Below are 17,403 nucleotides of genomic sequence, written 5' to 3' on the forward strand. Positions count from 1 at the left end.
ATTAAAAAACAAACATTTCTTACATGTTTCCTCTGTTGTATAACAGAGTTAAAGTCATAGTGATTACATTATTTTCCAAATAAACACACAAAATTCAAGTTATATCCAATTAGTCATCAAGTCCAACAGGTTTTAACAAGCAAGTATTGGCTTGCAAGCATGTCACACATTGTCAGGAAGTCCAGCATGCAGCAGCACAAATATATGCGTGTAATGACTTGTTCACAATATGATACTATGCAGTTACATGACACAATATTGCATCATCCAAACATCAATTCTGGGACAGCAACAAATTTACAATAAATTATCACATTTAAGATGGGTCATTTTTAAAAATATGTATTTTTTGAAATGATGCTAATTAAAAAAATAATACAGGGTTAAAGGAAGTAGATTTCCAGGGTGGCACTGAGTAATTTTTTTAAAAGAGGGAGGTAAGTCAAATAAGTTTGGGAACCTCTGGAACAAAATGTCAGGCTAAGATTCTTTTCAACCCAAAACCATTTAGGAGGTCAGAAGGGGAGGTCTGGGACACTGGGACAGAAGCCAGTTGAGTGCATATGAGTGGTACCACCATTGGGCCTTAGAAGTTACTACTACAGAAAAGGAGCTTTGGAAGCCTTCACCCCAGAAACTGTGAGAGAATCAGACAACAGGTCAAAAAGGAATTATATGGGACCCTTTGCTGGCACTGTACATGGAACCTAGGGCTGTTTGGCAACTCTAGTGCCCATACCCAATTCTTAGTCACAGCTCCTGGGCAGAAAGAAACAATTGTGGTCAGTCACAAAAGAGTAGTGTCCCAGTAACAATTATAGGCCCAAGAGTAGTGGTCACACTTGCAGCTACAAAGGATCAGGGGCCTAACACTGTAAGGAGCGGAGCACAGACCATGAGAGCAGTGACAATGCCTCTCCCCAGAGGATACCACCTTAGAAGCACCAAAAACTATATACTCTCACACTACTAGCTTTCAAAAATAAGCAGAGGAGGGACACGCTTGGGCCCCTGTCTCCCTACCCTGAGATGAGTAGAACCTAACTTTAACATAAAATTCAAAGTCAAGAAATGGGTTGGAAAAAAAAGAGTGAACATAACAAAAAAAAGACTTGACCATAAAAAAAAAAACTTTTTAGTGAGCAGGAATAACAATGCACAAAAATGTCAAAAATTACAAAAATGTGAAAACATACAATCAAAGATTCAAAGATAAATGCCACTTGAAAATACCCCAAAAAGAATTTCTGGAAAAGCTAAAGAAAAAAATATATATTAGAAGAGGAAAAATTGGGAAAAGAAAAGAGAGTAATACAAGAAAATTGTTAAAACAGAATTAACAGTTTGATAAAAGAGGTACAAAAATACTGAAGAAAGCAAGAGCTTAAAACAGAATTGGCCTAATGGTAAAAGAAAGAAAAAAAATCACTGATGCAATAATGCATTAAAATTGAAACTGAGGAGTCAAGGGGAAGATGGTGGCTGGTGAGCAGGGACTAGAGTGAGCTCTGTACCGAGTCCCTCCAAAAACCTATAAAAATGGCTCTGAACCAATTCTAGAACGGCAGAACCCACAGAACAGCAGAGGGAAGCAGGGCTCCAGCCCAGGACAGCCTGGAGGGTCTCTGGGTGAGGTCTATTCCACATGGAGCTGGGAGCTGGGAGCTGGGAGCTGGGAGCTGGGAACGGAGTGGACCAGAGCCCAGCCTGAGTGGCGTGGAACAACCAAACTTGGAGTCGGGCGGATGGGGCCCCTAGTGCCCTGAATATGTGAGCTGCAGCAGTTACCAGACCCCTCGACCCACAAACACCAAAGACTGCTGAGAAGGTTAGTGGGAAAAGCAGTGGGAGTGGAAGGAGTTTGCGGTTCAGCTTCCGGCCCCGGGGGCAGCAGAGGTGGGGCAGCTACAGTTGCTGCTGCTTCTGGCCCCAGGCACACCTGGTGGGAGGAATTAAGTGGCAGATCAGAACAGGAGTGCAACAGCCTGCTGAAGATCTAAGCCCAGTCTGGACTGGGGGTTCTTGGGGAAGGAGTAGTGCGGGTCTGACAGAGCTGGCACCTCCCCCCCAAATGTGGAACATAGAACTCATTAGTCTACAAGCAGTCATACCCCACTGAAAAACTCAAGGGTCAAGTTAGTGGGTTGGGAATATAGCCAGGCAGCGAAAATGAGCCCAGATTCAGTCTCAGACTTTGGATTCTTTCTTTGGTGACAAAGAAACATACAGCCTAAAGAAGACAACAAAGTCATAGAGTCTACAACAAAAGCCTCCAAGAAAAACATGAACTGGCCCTAGGCCATAGGAGAACTCAAAAAGGATTTGGAAAAGCAAGTTAGAGAAGTAGAGGAAAAATTGGGAAGAGAAATGAGAAGGATGTGGGAAAACCATGAAAAACAAGTCAATGACTTGCTAAAGGAGACCCAAAAAAATACCGAAAAATACACTGAAGAAACAACACCTTCAAAAACAGACTAACTCAAATGGCAAAAGAGCTCCAAAAAGCCAATGAGGAGAAGAATGCCTTGAAAGGCAGAATTAGCCAAATGGAAAAGGAGGTCCAAAAGACCACTGAAGAAAATACTACTTTAAAAATTAGATTGGAGCAAGTGGAAGCTAGTGACTTTATGAGAAATCAGGATATTATAAAACAGAACCAGAGGAATGAAAAAATGGAAGACAATGTGAAATATCTCCTTGGAAAAACCACTGACCTGGAAAATAGATCCAAGAGAGAGAATTTAAAAATTATTGGACTACCTGAAAGCCATGATCAAAAAAAGAGCCTAGATACCATCTTTCAAGAAATTATCAAGGAGAACTGCCCTGATATTCTAGAACCACAGGACAAAATAGAAATTGAAAGAATCCATCGATCGCCTCCTCAAATAGATCCCAAAAAGAACTCTCCTAGGAATATTGTCGCCAAATTCCAGAGCTCCCAGATCGAGGAGAAAATACTGCAAGCAGCCAGAAAGAAACAATTTGAGTATTGTGGAAACCCAATCAGAATAACCCAAGATCTGGCAGCTTCTACATTAAGAGATCGAAGGGCTTGGAATGTGATATTCCGGAGGTCAATGGAGCTAGGATTAAAACCTAGAATCACCTACCCAGCAAAACTGAGTATCATGCTCCAAACCAAAATATGGATTTTCAATAAAATAGAGGACTTTCAAGATTTCTCAGCGAAAAGACCAGAACTGAATAGAAAATTTGACTTTCAAACACAAGAATCAAGAGAAGCATGAAAAGGTAATCAAGAAACGGAAATTGCAAGGGATTTACTAAAGTTGAACTGTTTTGTTTACATTCCTACATGGAAAGATGATGTGTATGATTCATGAGACCTCAATATTAGGGTAGTTGAAGGGAATATGCATATATATATATATATATATATATATATATATATATATATATATATATATGTTTATGTATATATATAAGTGAATGTGTATTATGTATATATCTATGTGTATATGTATGTATGTGTGTGTATGTATATATATATATGTGTGTGTGTGTGTGTATATATATATATATATATATATATATGTAAAAGAGAGAGAGAGAGCAGACACAGGGTGAGTTGAAGATGAAGGGAAGATATCTAAAAGAAATAAAATGAAATTAAGGGATAAGAGAGCAACATACTGAGAGAGGGAGATAGGGAGAGATAGAATGGGGTGGATTACCTCACATAAAGGAGGCAAGAGGAAGCAGTTCTATGGGAGGAGGGGAGAGGGCAGGTGAGGGGGGAATGAGTGAACCTTGCTCTCATCAGATTTGGCCTGAGGGGGAATACCATACATACTCAGTTGGGTATCTTACCCCACAGGAAAGAAGAGGGAGGAAGATAAAAAAAAATAAATAAAAGGTGGGGGGATGATGGAGGGGAGGGCAGATGGGGGTGGAGGTGGAAAGGGGACAGGGTCAAGGGAGAAAATTCAATAAAGCGGGATGGGTTGGGAAGAAGCAAAATGTAGTTAGCCTTTCAGAACATGAGTATTGTGGAAGGGTTATACATAATGATACATGTGTAGCCTAGGTTGAATTGCTCGACTTCTTAGGGAGGGTGGGTGGGAAGGGAAGAGGAGAGAATTTGAAACTCAAAGTTTTAAAATCAGATGTTCAAAAAAAAAAGTTTTCGCATGCAACTAAAAAATAAGATACACAGGCAATGGGGCATAGAAATTTATCTTGCCCTACAAGAAAGGAAGGGAAAAGGGGATGAGAGGGGAGGGGGGTGATAAAGGGGAGAGCTGACTGGGGAACAGGGCAACCAGAATATATGCCATCTTGGAGTGGGGGGGGGGCGAGGGTAGAAATGGGGAGAAAATTTGTAATTCAAACTGTTGTGAAAATCAATGCTGAAAACCAAATATGTTAAATAAATAAATTTAAATTAAAAAAAATTGAACTGAACAAATGGAAGCTAATGACTTCATGAGACTTCAAGGAATAATAAAACTTAGTCAAAAGAATCAAAAAAGAATAAAAGAAAATGTGTCAAAAGAATGAAAAAAGAATATAAGAAAATGTGAAATAGATCATCTGAAAAAGTAATTGCCCTGGAAAATGGATTGAGGAGAGATAATTTAAGAATTATTAAGCTATCTAAAATCCATGATCAAAAAAAGAGTCTAGGCATAATATTTCAAGAAATTATAAAAGGAAACTATTGTGATCTCTTAGATCCAGAGGGTAAAATATAAATTGAAAGAATTTTCCCATCACCTCCTGAAAGATATCTCAAAACAAAAACTTCCAGTAATATCAGAGACAAAATCAAGAGCTTCTTGGTGAAGGAGAAAATATTGTAAACAGCTAGAAATAAATGATTTGAAAATGATGGCAACCCAGTCAAGATCACAAAGGATTTAAAACCATTCTGGGAGGAAAGGAAGCTTGGATTATAACTAAGAATCACCAGTCCAGCAAAATTGCATGTAATCCTCCATAGGAAAAATGGATATTTAATGTGATAGAGAACTTTTAAGCATTCCTGATGAAAATACCAGAGCTGAATAGAAAATTTGACAAACACAAGACTCAAGAGAAACTTATAAAGGAAAATATGAAAGCAAAATCATGAGAAACTTGATAAAGCTAAACTTTTTAATATGCATATACCTATACCTATATCTACACCTACACCTATACCTACACTTATACACGTACTGCCTAAGATTTACATCATTGTTAGGACATTTATAAGGACCCTAGATAGACAGAAGAGAGAGAAGTATGTTGATTATATTAGATGACCTCCAAAAAATTTAAGGTTGAGGAAAAGAGATGCACTAATAGGAGGGGAAAGGGTAAGGAGGGAAATTTTCTCACATAAAAGAGACACTTAAGGAATAGTTTATTGTTACTAATATGGGAATGTTTTACATTACTATACATACATAACCTATATCACATTGTTTGTCTTCTTAATGAGAAGGTAAGAAGGGAGAGAGATAATTTGGAATTTATTTTTAATTCAATGTTAACAAATTTTAAATATAATTGGAATAAATAATACATTAAAAAAGGAATCATAGGGAATGAATTTCTTATAAATATTGAATTAGGCTACTTAGGACTTAAACACTAATTGCATATGGGTGACATGAGGTCAGAATTAAATATGAGTTCAACGTTCCAAATATGGAAACTTGGCAAAATTTGAAAATGGTGATGTAACTAACTAAAAATGAGCAGGATAAGAGAAGAGATAGGAAGTTTAGTTTTGACCATATTGAACTTATGATATTGGCAGAAATGTTAGGTTGGATTTCCAGGACAAGAATAGTACTAGAAACTTCTCTAGACAAAAAAAATCACACTTAACAATTCATTCCTTTGGATCAAACTTACTATGTATTATATTCACAAAATGGATCCACATAGTGGATTAAAGTTCTGTTGACTATATTCTCTGTTAAACAGAGATGATAATATGTATGTGAAACTTCATCGTCTAGTACAACCCCCTAAATTGTGAGCAAAATAGTTCACTACTAATTGGACTTATTTCAAACTTGTCTTGTGATAATTTATGCAGTATCTTTTAAAAATGTGATTAGCACATGAAAATTAGATTTCACTAACCTTAGAATTTTCAGCTTATAAACATAACAGCTTTTCAACCAATATTCATTAGTACCTCAGAAATCCCTGGAAAAATTTCAAAATCTTTCAGAATTCTTGCTAATTAGTTTCTCTCTGAAGACCTCATGTTCCATTTTAAGGATGACAGAAAATGGTCTAGCGTTCTTAAAGGCCGTGAGGGTTTAATTTATATTTTGGAAAGTGTACCCAGTAGCAAAGGTCCATGTATTGTTTCAACAAAAGCTTGTGCCTATTGTCTAAGAAATCTTCTAATTGAATATGAAGATAGAGTAGATAGGTAGCTAAGGGCACTTCTGTTCACTCATCAAGCCACTATCCTAGGTCAGACTATCATTACCTCTACCTTGGGGTTATTACTTTAATAACCAAATTAGTCTCTTTGTCTCAAATCTCTGACTGTTTTAATCTAACATTCACACAGCTGACAAGTAGTATTCTTGAATGCTAATCTTACCATGGCATTCCCATGATAAATGACCTTCTTTGGCCCACAATAATTCTAGACAGAAATAGAACCATCTCTACTTTGTATTTAAAGCTGATGGTCAACTTTATTTTTCAGGATTGTTATATATTACCTCTCTTTAAGGACTTTCCTTTCCAATCAAATATTCCTTCTTACTGTTCCTCATATATTCCATTCCATTGTATCTCTATGCCTTGCATAAGCTTTCTCCTATGCCTAGACTATACCCTTTGTTCACATTTGCATTTTAGAATCCCATGCTTCCTTCAAATCTTAAATACTGGCTCCAATATGAAGTCTTCCTTGATCCCATCATGTCGTAGCCCTGAAATCACTGTTCACTTTGTATACATTTTGGCTTGCTTGTACTTAGTAAATGCGCAATGTTTTCTGTTATAGAGAGTAAGTGCCTTTCATATCCAGTGCCTGATTCTGTACTTGGCACAGAGCTGATGCTTAAAAAAGCTTGAGGACTGATTAATTGATTAAAAAACAAGCTAAAAAAAGAAAATTATAGCTAACTAGAAAGAGGTCCTCCATAAAGAAACAAAAAAGAATCTGGAAAAGTGGATTTAATCCTTTGTCTCAAACTAGGGCAGTGACTTCATGGCAATCATGTCTTTATACCATGCTTCTGATAAAATTAAGGAAAGGAATGCATCCTGAAGATAATTGCAATTTATTTGAGAATACCAGTTGCAGAAGATGGAGATATAGAAAAGTTACAATGAAAAACATAAGACTCTCCTAAATAAAGTCAATATACATACTGAAACATAATGACTTCAATACAAAGGGAGACATGACACAGCATACTGAAAGGCATGTTGGAAAAATGTTTCAGGTTTAAGAAATGAAAGACAAAGAAAACCTGATTTGCACTCACCATCAGTATGCTCCCTCAAAAAAGTGAGAAAAAAGCTAAAATATTATCTTTTTTTCTTTAATGTAATTGAATAAGTAGCCAAACTTAAAAATAAATGAACATTAATAGGAAAGAATGAAGTTTTATTAATAATTAAGATGTATAAAAATCAACTTCACAAGTATAAAGTGAAGGGGGTAGGTGATTCTTAATGACACAGAATTTTATCTGAAAAAGTTACATTTTTTTAAAATTTGACTAATGGTAAAATATGTTTTAGCACATTTAGGGGGCATAGTGGATACAGCGATCTACCAGGGGCCAGGAAAACCTGAGTTCAGGTCTGGGGTCAGACAGTTAGTTATTAGCTTTGTAACCCCAGGCATGCCTGCTTATCTCACTTTCTTCATCTGTAAAAAGGGGATAATAATAACATTTGCTTTCCAGCTTTGTTGTGAGGATTATATTAGATAACCTATGTAAAATGTTTTGCAAACCTCCAGGAAGTATAAAGATACTAGTCATCTATTACTGTTGTTATTGTTAACATTATGATATGACAGCAAAAAAATCTAGTATAATATCAGGCTCCAGTGGCAAGTTTATTCAAATCCAGGTATGTAATAATCCTGCTGTGCTTGGTTCTAGTTAAACCACATCTGTAATATTGTATATAATTCTTGGGAGGAGGAGAAGGACAGAAAATTGTGAACAGTATTATCTAACAAAACAAAGAAGTACAGAAGTCAAAACTACTCTGCAGAAATTTTGTATTTATATAATTAGACCAAATTAATCCACATCATCAGAAGAGCATTCATAGATGAAGTCTTGAGGACAATAAATAGATGTAAAATCAAACAAATCAGACAATATTTTCGTAAGGACCAATTTCTATCATCAGTTACAAAGAAAGCACCATGCTTGCATTAGAAGAATTCAATGTTCAAATGTATATTAGATAATATGAAGTAAAACTGAAAACACTTCGCAGTAGACAAACTACAAAGAAAAAAAATCAATGATCTAATCCAGGGGCAGGGAACCTGTGGCCTTGAAGCCACAGCTGTCTAGGTTCTTGGGTGTGGCCATTTGACTGAGTTCAAGTTTAACAGAACAAATCCTTTTATTAAGGGGATTTGTTCTACGAAATTTGGATTCAGTTAAAGGGCTGCACTTGGGAATCTAGAGGGCCACTAAAGTAATTGTTGAACACACTGTGGGGTTATTTTATGAGATAACCTGGGGAGGAGTAAGACATCTAGTGTACAGAAGAAATCACAATGAAATTGTTATCCAGCAAGGTGATTTAAAGGACATATGTAATTATTCACCAAAATGTCTATTTTTTCAATATTATAAAATCTCTCTGAGATGTATCTATGCATGCAAAATAGATACGATTAAAATATGAAAAATAACTAGATTTTTGCAAGCAATTTTATATAGCAGAGCACATTTCTTACAGCTATGGAACAGAAAATTATAGATCCTACACTGCTTATGATTTGGTTGTGAGAGAGGGAGGGAGAGAAAGAAGGAGAGAGAGAACGAGGGAGGGAGAGGGAGAGAGAGAATGAGGGAGGGAGAGGGATAGATAGAGAGAGAGAGAGTGAGAAAAAGTAAGAGAGAGAGAGAGAGAGAGAGAGAGAGACCCATTCTAACATCCTCTGAGCCTGTAGCACACTAAGAACCTGCCATGAATGATATTTCATATTTAAAGATAACTAGTGAAATAAAAGCAATTACACATTAATCAATCAATCAACCACCATTTATTAAGCACTTACTATGCACCCGTTACTGTGATAAGCATTGAGAATATTTAAAGGAGGTAAAACTGCTCTTTGCCTTCAAGGAGCTTACAATCTAATGGGCTAGACAACACAAACAAATATATACAAAGGAATGTACAAGCTCTTATCTTTTCACAATTCTCATCCATGTTCCTTAAAGTAGGATAATTATATTATTAATCTAAAACTGGAAGTAATCTATCTAACCCAACCCCCTCATGTCATAGATTTTTCCCCTAAAATGAAATTAACTGCTATTAAATTTATGCTATTTGATTTAGAATGTTTTTGTTTGTTTATATAGATAATTTAAATGAAATATTTTCAAGGACGTATGCCTTATTAATGCTATATTTACACCATTTTTGTCCAGACCTAAATATTCCAGGACATATTTAGAAACTGGTTTGATAAAAATACTTATTAATCTATTTAGCTTGGCAGGCTGATGATAATTAATTTCAGGGACCTTGAGGTAAAGGGCTCTTGCAACAACCATATGGTGACTTGTTGCCAACTTTTCCAATTAAAATGTCAAAGCTGTAGAGATTCATAAGCTTCCAGAATTTATCATATAGAAATGTGCATTCTTTGTTAAGGTGACTCCCTGGTCCATGCTTCAATCATGAATCCATGTTTTAAAGCCTTGTTGTTTTATCAGGTTCAGAAAATCTATTCTGTATCTGATTATCACTAACTTAGAGTGTCTACTTGCTTAGATGAAATTGATGGAAACTTTATGCACACTATATCTCATAGAGTTAATTTTTTTAAAGGGGAGGCAAATTTAGGTATTTTCTTACATTTCCCCAGATCTTTTTAGTATAGATTTCAAATGGTTCAGAATAATATGTATGATATTACAAATTTAAAATCATTAGAGGAAGTTAACCCATAAGGAAATGAAGGTGTTAAAGAATTAAATTCTGAAGAGACAAAATAAAACAAATACCAATGAAGAGCAAGAAATACAAGTAGCCTGAAGAAACAAATATTGATGAACAGGAAATTCTCCAAACAATGAAGAAGGAAAAAGAGGAGTAGTAAAAATAGAAGAAGGAGAAGCAGGAGAAAGAGGAGAAGGAGAAACCAAGTTGGAAAAATGAATGCAAGACTATGGTACAATTGTGTAAAAATGGTGTTAGCAATGCTAAAACTCAAAATGTGCTGAGAAAAGACTGACAGGAGAACTTAATTATAATAACATGCTTTTCTGTGTGTACATTTGGGTATATAGGTATATTGGCAAAAAAATAAAAAGGTCAAAATACTTTTTATTGATTGCACAAGATGAAGACAACTGTCAAGATCAAAAACTAGAGATGTTCCATTCATAATTTGCTTCTGTTTTCTTTGCCAAGAACAATGAACTTTGCCCTATAAAGGCTAGGAAAAAATAGCCAACAAGTAATTCATACACAAGATAAGTTTAATTATCTATTAATGTAACTATATAACTATAAATATAACTATAATTCATAGTTGAATGTAGCTGTAATAAGTTAGGAAATAATATTGATTGAATTCACTACTAATTGATATTTTCTTATCTCAACTGAGTTTTCACTGAATAAAATTCCATTCTTTTCCTCTCTTATTTAAACATTTGTTTTTAGAACTTTGAGTTCCAAATTCTCTCCCTTCTTCCCTCCCCACCCACCCTCCTTGAGAAGGTAAGCAATACAATATAGGTTATACATGTATCATCATGCAAAGCACTTCCGTGATAGTCATGTTGTGAAAGACGAACTATGGTCCCTTGACCCTCCGGAGCCAACATGGGTCGTGTTTGGACCAAGACCGTGAAGAAGGTGGTACGAGTCATCATTGAAAAGTACTACACCCTCCTGGGCAATGATTTCCACACCAACAAGTGCATGGGCGAGGAGATTGCCATCATCCCCAGCAAGAAGCTCCACAACAAGATCGCAGGATATGTTACTCGTCTGATGAAGTGGATCCAGAGAGGCCCTGTGAGAGGTATCTCCATCCAACTGCAGGAAGAAGAAAGAGAAAGGAGGGATAACTATGTCCCTGAGGTCTCTGCTTTGGATCAGGAAATCATTGAAGTGGACCTTGACACCAAAGAAATGTTGGAACTCCTGGACTTTGGCAGTTTGTCCAACCTGTGAGTTACCCAGCCCAAAGTTGGAATGAACTTCAAAATACCAAGAAGAGCTCTTTAATATTTACTTTTGCCTTCTTTCCAATAAACATGGGAATGCCCCCCCAAAAAAAGACAAACTGTGTTTACCTCCATCCTATCCTGTCGCCCTTTATTCAATTTTCTCCTTTGACCCTGTCCTTTTTCAAAAATGTTTGCTTTTGACTACCTCCTCCCCCAATCTGCCCTCCCTTCTATCATTTCCCCCCTTATCCCTCCCCCCCCTACTTTCTTGTAGGGTAAGACACCCAATTGAATATGTATGTTATTCCCTCCCTAAGCCAAATCCAATGAGAGCAAAATTCACTCATTTCCCCTCACCTACCCCCTCTTCCCTTCCATTATAACAGTTTTTTCCTGGCAATTTTATGTGAGATAATCTACCTCGTTCTATCTCTCCCCTTCTCCCTCTCCCAATATATTCCTCTCTCCCCTTAATTTTCTCCTTTTAGATATTGTCCCTTCATATTCAACTCACCCTATGTCCTCTGTCTATACATATTTATATTCCCTTCAACTACCCCAATACTGAGAAAGGTCTCATGAGTTACAAATATCATCTTTCCATGTAGGAATGTGAACAGAACAGTTCAACTTTAGTAAGTCCCTTATGTTTTCTCTTTCTTGTTTGCCTTTTCATGCTTCTTTTGATTCTTGTATTTGAAAGTCAAATTTTCTATTCAGCTCTGGTTTTCTCATCAAGAATGCTTGAAAGTCCTCTATTTCATTGAAAATCCATATTTTGCCCCAAAGTATTATTATAGTCAGTTTTGCTGGGTAGGTGATTTTTGCTTTCAGTCCTAGCTCCTTTGACCTCTGAAATATCATATTCCAAGCCCTTCGATCCCTTAATGTAGAAGCTGCTAGACCTTGTGTTATCCTGATTATATTTGAATTGTTTATTTCTGGATGCTTACAATACTTTCTACTTCTATCAGGGCAGTTCTCCTTAATGATTTCTTGAAAGATGATATCTAGGCTCTTTTTTTGATCGTGGCTTTCAGGTAGTCCAATAATTTTTAAATTATCTCTCCTGGATCTATTCTCCAGGTCAGTGGTTTTTCCAGTGAGATATTTCATATTGTCTTCCATTTTGTCATTCTTTTGGTTCTCTTTTATAATTTCTTGATTTCTCATAAAGTCACTAGCTTCCACTTGCTCCATTCTAATTTTTAATATTTTTCTTCAGTGGTCTTTGGGACCTCCTTTTCCATTTGGCTAATTCTGCCTTTTAAGGCATTCTTCTCCTCAGTGGCTTTTTGGAGTTCTTATGCCATTTGGGTTAGTCTATTTTTTATGGTGTTATTTTCTTTAGTACTTGTTTTTGGGGGTCTCCTTTACCAATTCATTGACTTGTTTTTCATGATTTTCTTGCATCACTGTCATTTCTCTTCCCAATTTTTCCTCTACTTCTCTTACTTGATTTTAAAAATCATTTTTGAGCTCTTCCATGGCCTGAGACTAATTGATATTTTTCTTGGAAGCTTTTGGTGTAGGCTCTTTGACTTTGTTGACTTCTTCTGGCTGTATGTTTTGATCCTTTTTGTCATCAAAGAAAGATTCTATAGTCTGAGTCCTTTAATGCTGCTTGCTCATTTCCCCAGCCAATGACTTGACCTTTGAGCTCTTTGTCAGGGTATGACTGTTTCCAGAGTGAAGAGTAATTTGTCCCAAGCTTCAGAGGGTTTTGAGCTGCTATTTTCAGAGCTACTTCTACTTTGAAGTGGTATGATACTTCTTTCCTGCCCTGTGCTCTGGTCTGTGAGTGATCTCAATCACTCTTTTCTGCTGAGTAACTACCAGGAGGACTCCCTCTCTACAATCACTGCAAGCTATGTCACACCAGCGCTCCTCTTCCCCCAAGGACTGCCAACCAGGACCGTGACCCCTATCCAAGCAGGGGAAAGTGAGAGAGAACTTTGCCTTAGCACCTGCAAAGAGATCCCTGCGCTCATAATCTGATCAGCTGCCTGATTCCTTCCACTGTCTGTGGGCCTGGAGCCAGAAGTAGCTTCAGCCACCTCCAATGCCCTGGAGCTGGGGCTGCACCCCACACTTCTTTCACCTAGGCCCAACAGTTTTCCCACTCACCTGCTCTATTATCTTTGGTGTTTGTGGGTTAAGAAGTCTGGAAACTGCCACAGCTGCATGTGATTCAGTGTCCTGAGGCCTGCTCCACCTGGTCTACCCTGGCCTGGTCTCTCCCAATGTGGTCCAAACCACATTGCTTGCTCCAATCCCAGCATGGTGTGATAGACCCTTCTCAGCGACCATCCAGACTCTCTTGGGCTGGAGACTTATTTCACTCTGTTATTTTGTGGGTTCTGTAGCTCTAGAAGAATGGCTGTTCCAAATTTTTCTTCTCTCTTCCTCGTCCTGTCTCATCCTGTTGGCATCATCCATTGCTACCTGATTTTTCACTCTGATCTCTGATGAATAATTGGCCCTGCTATTTGACAGAGTGAAACCTCTACATGCCATTGATTTCTTCCCCATCCATATTCTTCAATAGACTATATCCACTATTTGTATTTGTATTTCTGTGAAGTTCAGGGTACAACTCCAATGGACTTGCTATGTTGTTAGAATGCCAAACATATGCTTACCTAAAAGACTTTTATGGAGAACTCACAAAAGGAAAGCACGCACATGGTAGTCAGAAGAAACAAAGCAAGGGCATTCTCAGGGTCTCTCAAGGAACTTTGGAATTGATTGGGTGAAATGGAAGACACTGCACAGCACTGCCCAGCATCGTGTACCCTCATCAAAGAGGGTGCTGTGCTCTATGAGTAATTTGATGTAGCTCCAGACAAATGTGAGACACACAAACTTAGACAACTCCCCCCACCCCCGGCATCCCCCAAATGTTCACATGGACTATTATACCTGACCTGTGGTAGAACATTCTGAGCTCATATTGGTCTAACCAGCCACAGTTGGACATATTGCATCTTTAACATAGTGATATTATTTTGGTCCTCTTTGAGAACAAAGGACAACAACCACACCAACTATATCCGCTATGATAATTTTATGTTTCTCAAATATTTAATCTCTATCTATTCATTCCTTCTTGATGTCTACAAATATGTTCAAGTTGTCCCAATCCTTAAAAAAATGTCCCTCATCAGATCCTCTATTCTTACTTGGTATAATTAACAATCTCTCCTTCCCTTCTTAACTAAATTTCATTAGATGTGAATATGTCGTTGCAACAACAATGTAGCTTGCAACTGCTGCTGAGGTGTAAGTCCCAATAAGACCAGCAACAAGAGCTGCCAGCACATGTTCTTTGATGTGCTTTTCTAAGGAAAGCAACCCTAAGGGGTTAGCAATCTTACTTTAATCCAACATACATATAACATTCACTTAGTTCAGGGGGAAAAGTCAGCAGCCTGAACTTCACAGCAAATACAAATAGAAATTAGAAACCGAGACAATATAAACAGAGTAAACAACACAAACTAGTCTATCTATAGCAATACACAGTTACCAGAAAAGCACCAACATCTGGATTTCTTCAAAGCTGGGGGGTTCCTAACAACACCTGCCAAGAGTCTTGTCTAGTCAAATCACAAGACACTCTTTCAGTGAGTGAGAGCCTCAAACAAAATGATAGCCACTGAGTTTATATAGCTTTCTTAGGGCCAGAAGGCTTGACACCTAATCAGCAAAAGAGTGTGGGGCTGGGGCTCATCTAGTTAGCAAAAGCATGTGGGCCTGAGGCTTTGTACGCAGTAAGACTTAATCAAAGGCATTTGATTACTTTAGCATTCTAAAAGAGAAAATGGTTAAAAAAAAAAAAAGTCCCACCTTAATTACCAATACAGTGGTGCCTCCACTTCTTCCTTTCTCACTGTTTTTTATTAATGTTTTTTAAATTGGCTCAACATTCAGCTGAAACCACTTATTCCAAAGTTACCACTCCTATAGTAATTATCTTATCCTTTTTGACTTCTTTGTAATATTTGAATAGCAATACTTTCAAAAGCATGAATGTGACTTTTTGAACCCTAAACTTATACCATGAAGTGAATAAACTCCTGACATGGGGGATGGGATAGGAACCTACTCCTTCAATATTGATGAATATATATTGACTCAAAAGATGTTATATTTTATTCTGAAAGGAATATACACACACGTATACAGACACACTCACACATATATAATACATACATACATACATATATATATATATATATATATATATAAATTTATTTATAGTTATTATTCCCCTTTAATATCATAAGGATCTCATTTAGAGTAAAAGTTGTCTTGATTGTACTTAATGCCCTTATAACATAGGTCACGGGTGGCGAACCTAGGGTCTTGAGGGCATATGTGGCCTTCTAGGTTCTTGGGTGAGGCCTTTTGACTGAGTCCAAGTTTTCTAGAACAAATCCTGTTATTAAGGGGATTTGTTCTGTGAAGTTTGAATTCAGTCAAACGACCACACTTGAGGACCTAGAGGGCATGTGGCCTGGAGGTCACAGGTTCCCCATCCCTGGCATAGGTTCTTAACCTAGAATCCACAGATGCACGAGGAATCCATGGTTTCAAGCAGTCTTTGAAATTAGATTGGAACAAAAAAAAAATCTTTGTACTAATCTTGAACTAAAGTTTGCATTTTCTTCAATTATGATCAAAATTTTTAAAAATCTGAGAAGGTGTTCATAGTCTTAAATGAAATGTCCAAGGGGTCCAGGATATGCATACAAAATATTAAGAACCCTGCCATAAAAAGGATTTCTTAAGTCTAATCAGCCTTTTAAAAAGCAGCACAACTTCAGCATCCAGTATTTCTTCCCTGGGCAACCAGCCAAAACAGGAAATGGCTTTTTGATTGGACAAATCTTAGAGTTCATAGGTATAATGCCATGCTTCTATGACTTATGTATTTTTTGAGGGTGTGATGGTAGGCACTCAAACATTATGATGTAGGAATTGCAGTGTTCAAAGCAGGACAACTCAAGCAAAAAAAAATCTCATAACTTACAGGTGTGTGTCTCACCCATAACTTATCAGAAGCCCTGAATGCCAGTGAGCAACTGACCCCCATCCATCTTTACATTGCCATTCAGCTATCAAAATGTCTATGAGCAGAGAAGTAAAACATGATTTATGGCAAGTTGCAAGATACTAAGCTTGCACACTGCCATGTATGGAGCAGAGATCAATTCATGGCTTTCATATTTGTCACAGGACAGTGCATCTTCTAGCCTACCACCTTGAAATTAAGTGTCATGATGAAAGAAACATATGGCAGTGCAATAGGGGGGAAAGCCACATTTTGATTAGCATGCAGAAGTCATTTAGTGCAGAATGAAAGGCAGAGGTCACACATTCCCTTTTGGTCACCACACTGCTCCCATGACCTAGGAAATTGAGGCAAAAAATGAAAGCACACAAAAGATAACAATTGGAAGATTGTCCAACACAGATTCCACTATAAGATGTTCAAATGCTGAGTTTTGACAAATCCTTCACTTTCCATTGCTGAAGGAGAACTGTGTTCTCTCTGATTTATTGCATTCTGGATAATGTGACTAAATGTCAGTTTATAGCTCTGTTAGATTGAAATTTTTTGATACAGTCAACCTTCTCTGAATATTTATTTGAAAATCTTAACTTATTCACTTGATACTTTAATTCATATCTCACAAGGCAAGCCTGACCAGGGAAGTTGTAAGGGATGCTTTACCTACTCTTGGCAACTCATGGATTACTTTCTCTTTTTCCAAAAAGAGCTGTAAATTTTTTCTCTCTAATCCATTGGGTGATTGGCTAGCTTGTAGGCATATAATCCGTAAAACATCTGGAAGATAAATGTAAATATGATTGTTCAGTTGCTAGTGGGACTCCTCTCCATTACATGTCATATGACAGGAGCTGAGTTTTGGATTTACAGGAGCTCAATATTAGAAATTAATTATTAATATCAATACAATGGAATCTGTATGAGTAGGACAATTTTTCCCAGAATGCT

At 37.1% G+C, this 17,403-nt stretch overlaps 1 protein-coding gene across 1 annotated transcript; it reads left to right on the plus strand.

The window, feature by feature from the left end:
* Positions 1-11,028: 11,028 nt before the first annotated feature.
* Positions 11,029-11,382, plus strand: LOC118855476 (40S ribosomal protein S17-like). Its single transcript, XM_036765575.1, has one exon. The coding sequence runs from the start codon at positions 11,029-11,031 to the stop codon at positions 11,380-11,382; it is 354 nt and encodes a 117-aa protein (XP_036621470.1).
* Positions 11,383-17,403: the final 6,021 nt, after the last annotated feature.

Source organism: Trichosurus vulpecula, chromosome 6, assembly GCF_011100635.1.
Source record: "Trichosurus vulpecula isolate mTriVul1 chromosome 6, mTriVul1.pri, whole genome shotgun sequence".
In the NCBI taxonomy this organism is placed as follows: domain Eukaryota; kingdom Metazoa; phylum Chordata; class Mammalia; order Diprotodontia; family Phalangeridae; genus Trichosurus; species Trichosurus vulpecula.

Bases quoted from the DNA above. Each gene is read 5' to 3' on its own strand.
- LOC118855476 (XM_036765575.1), top strand. From the start codon at position 11,029: ATGGGTCGTGTTTGGACCAAGACCGTGAAGAAGGTGGTACGAGTCATC.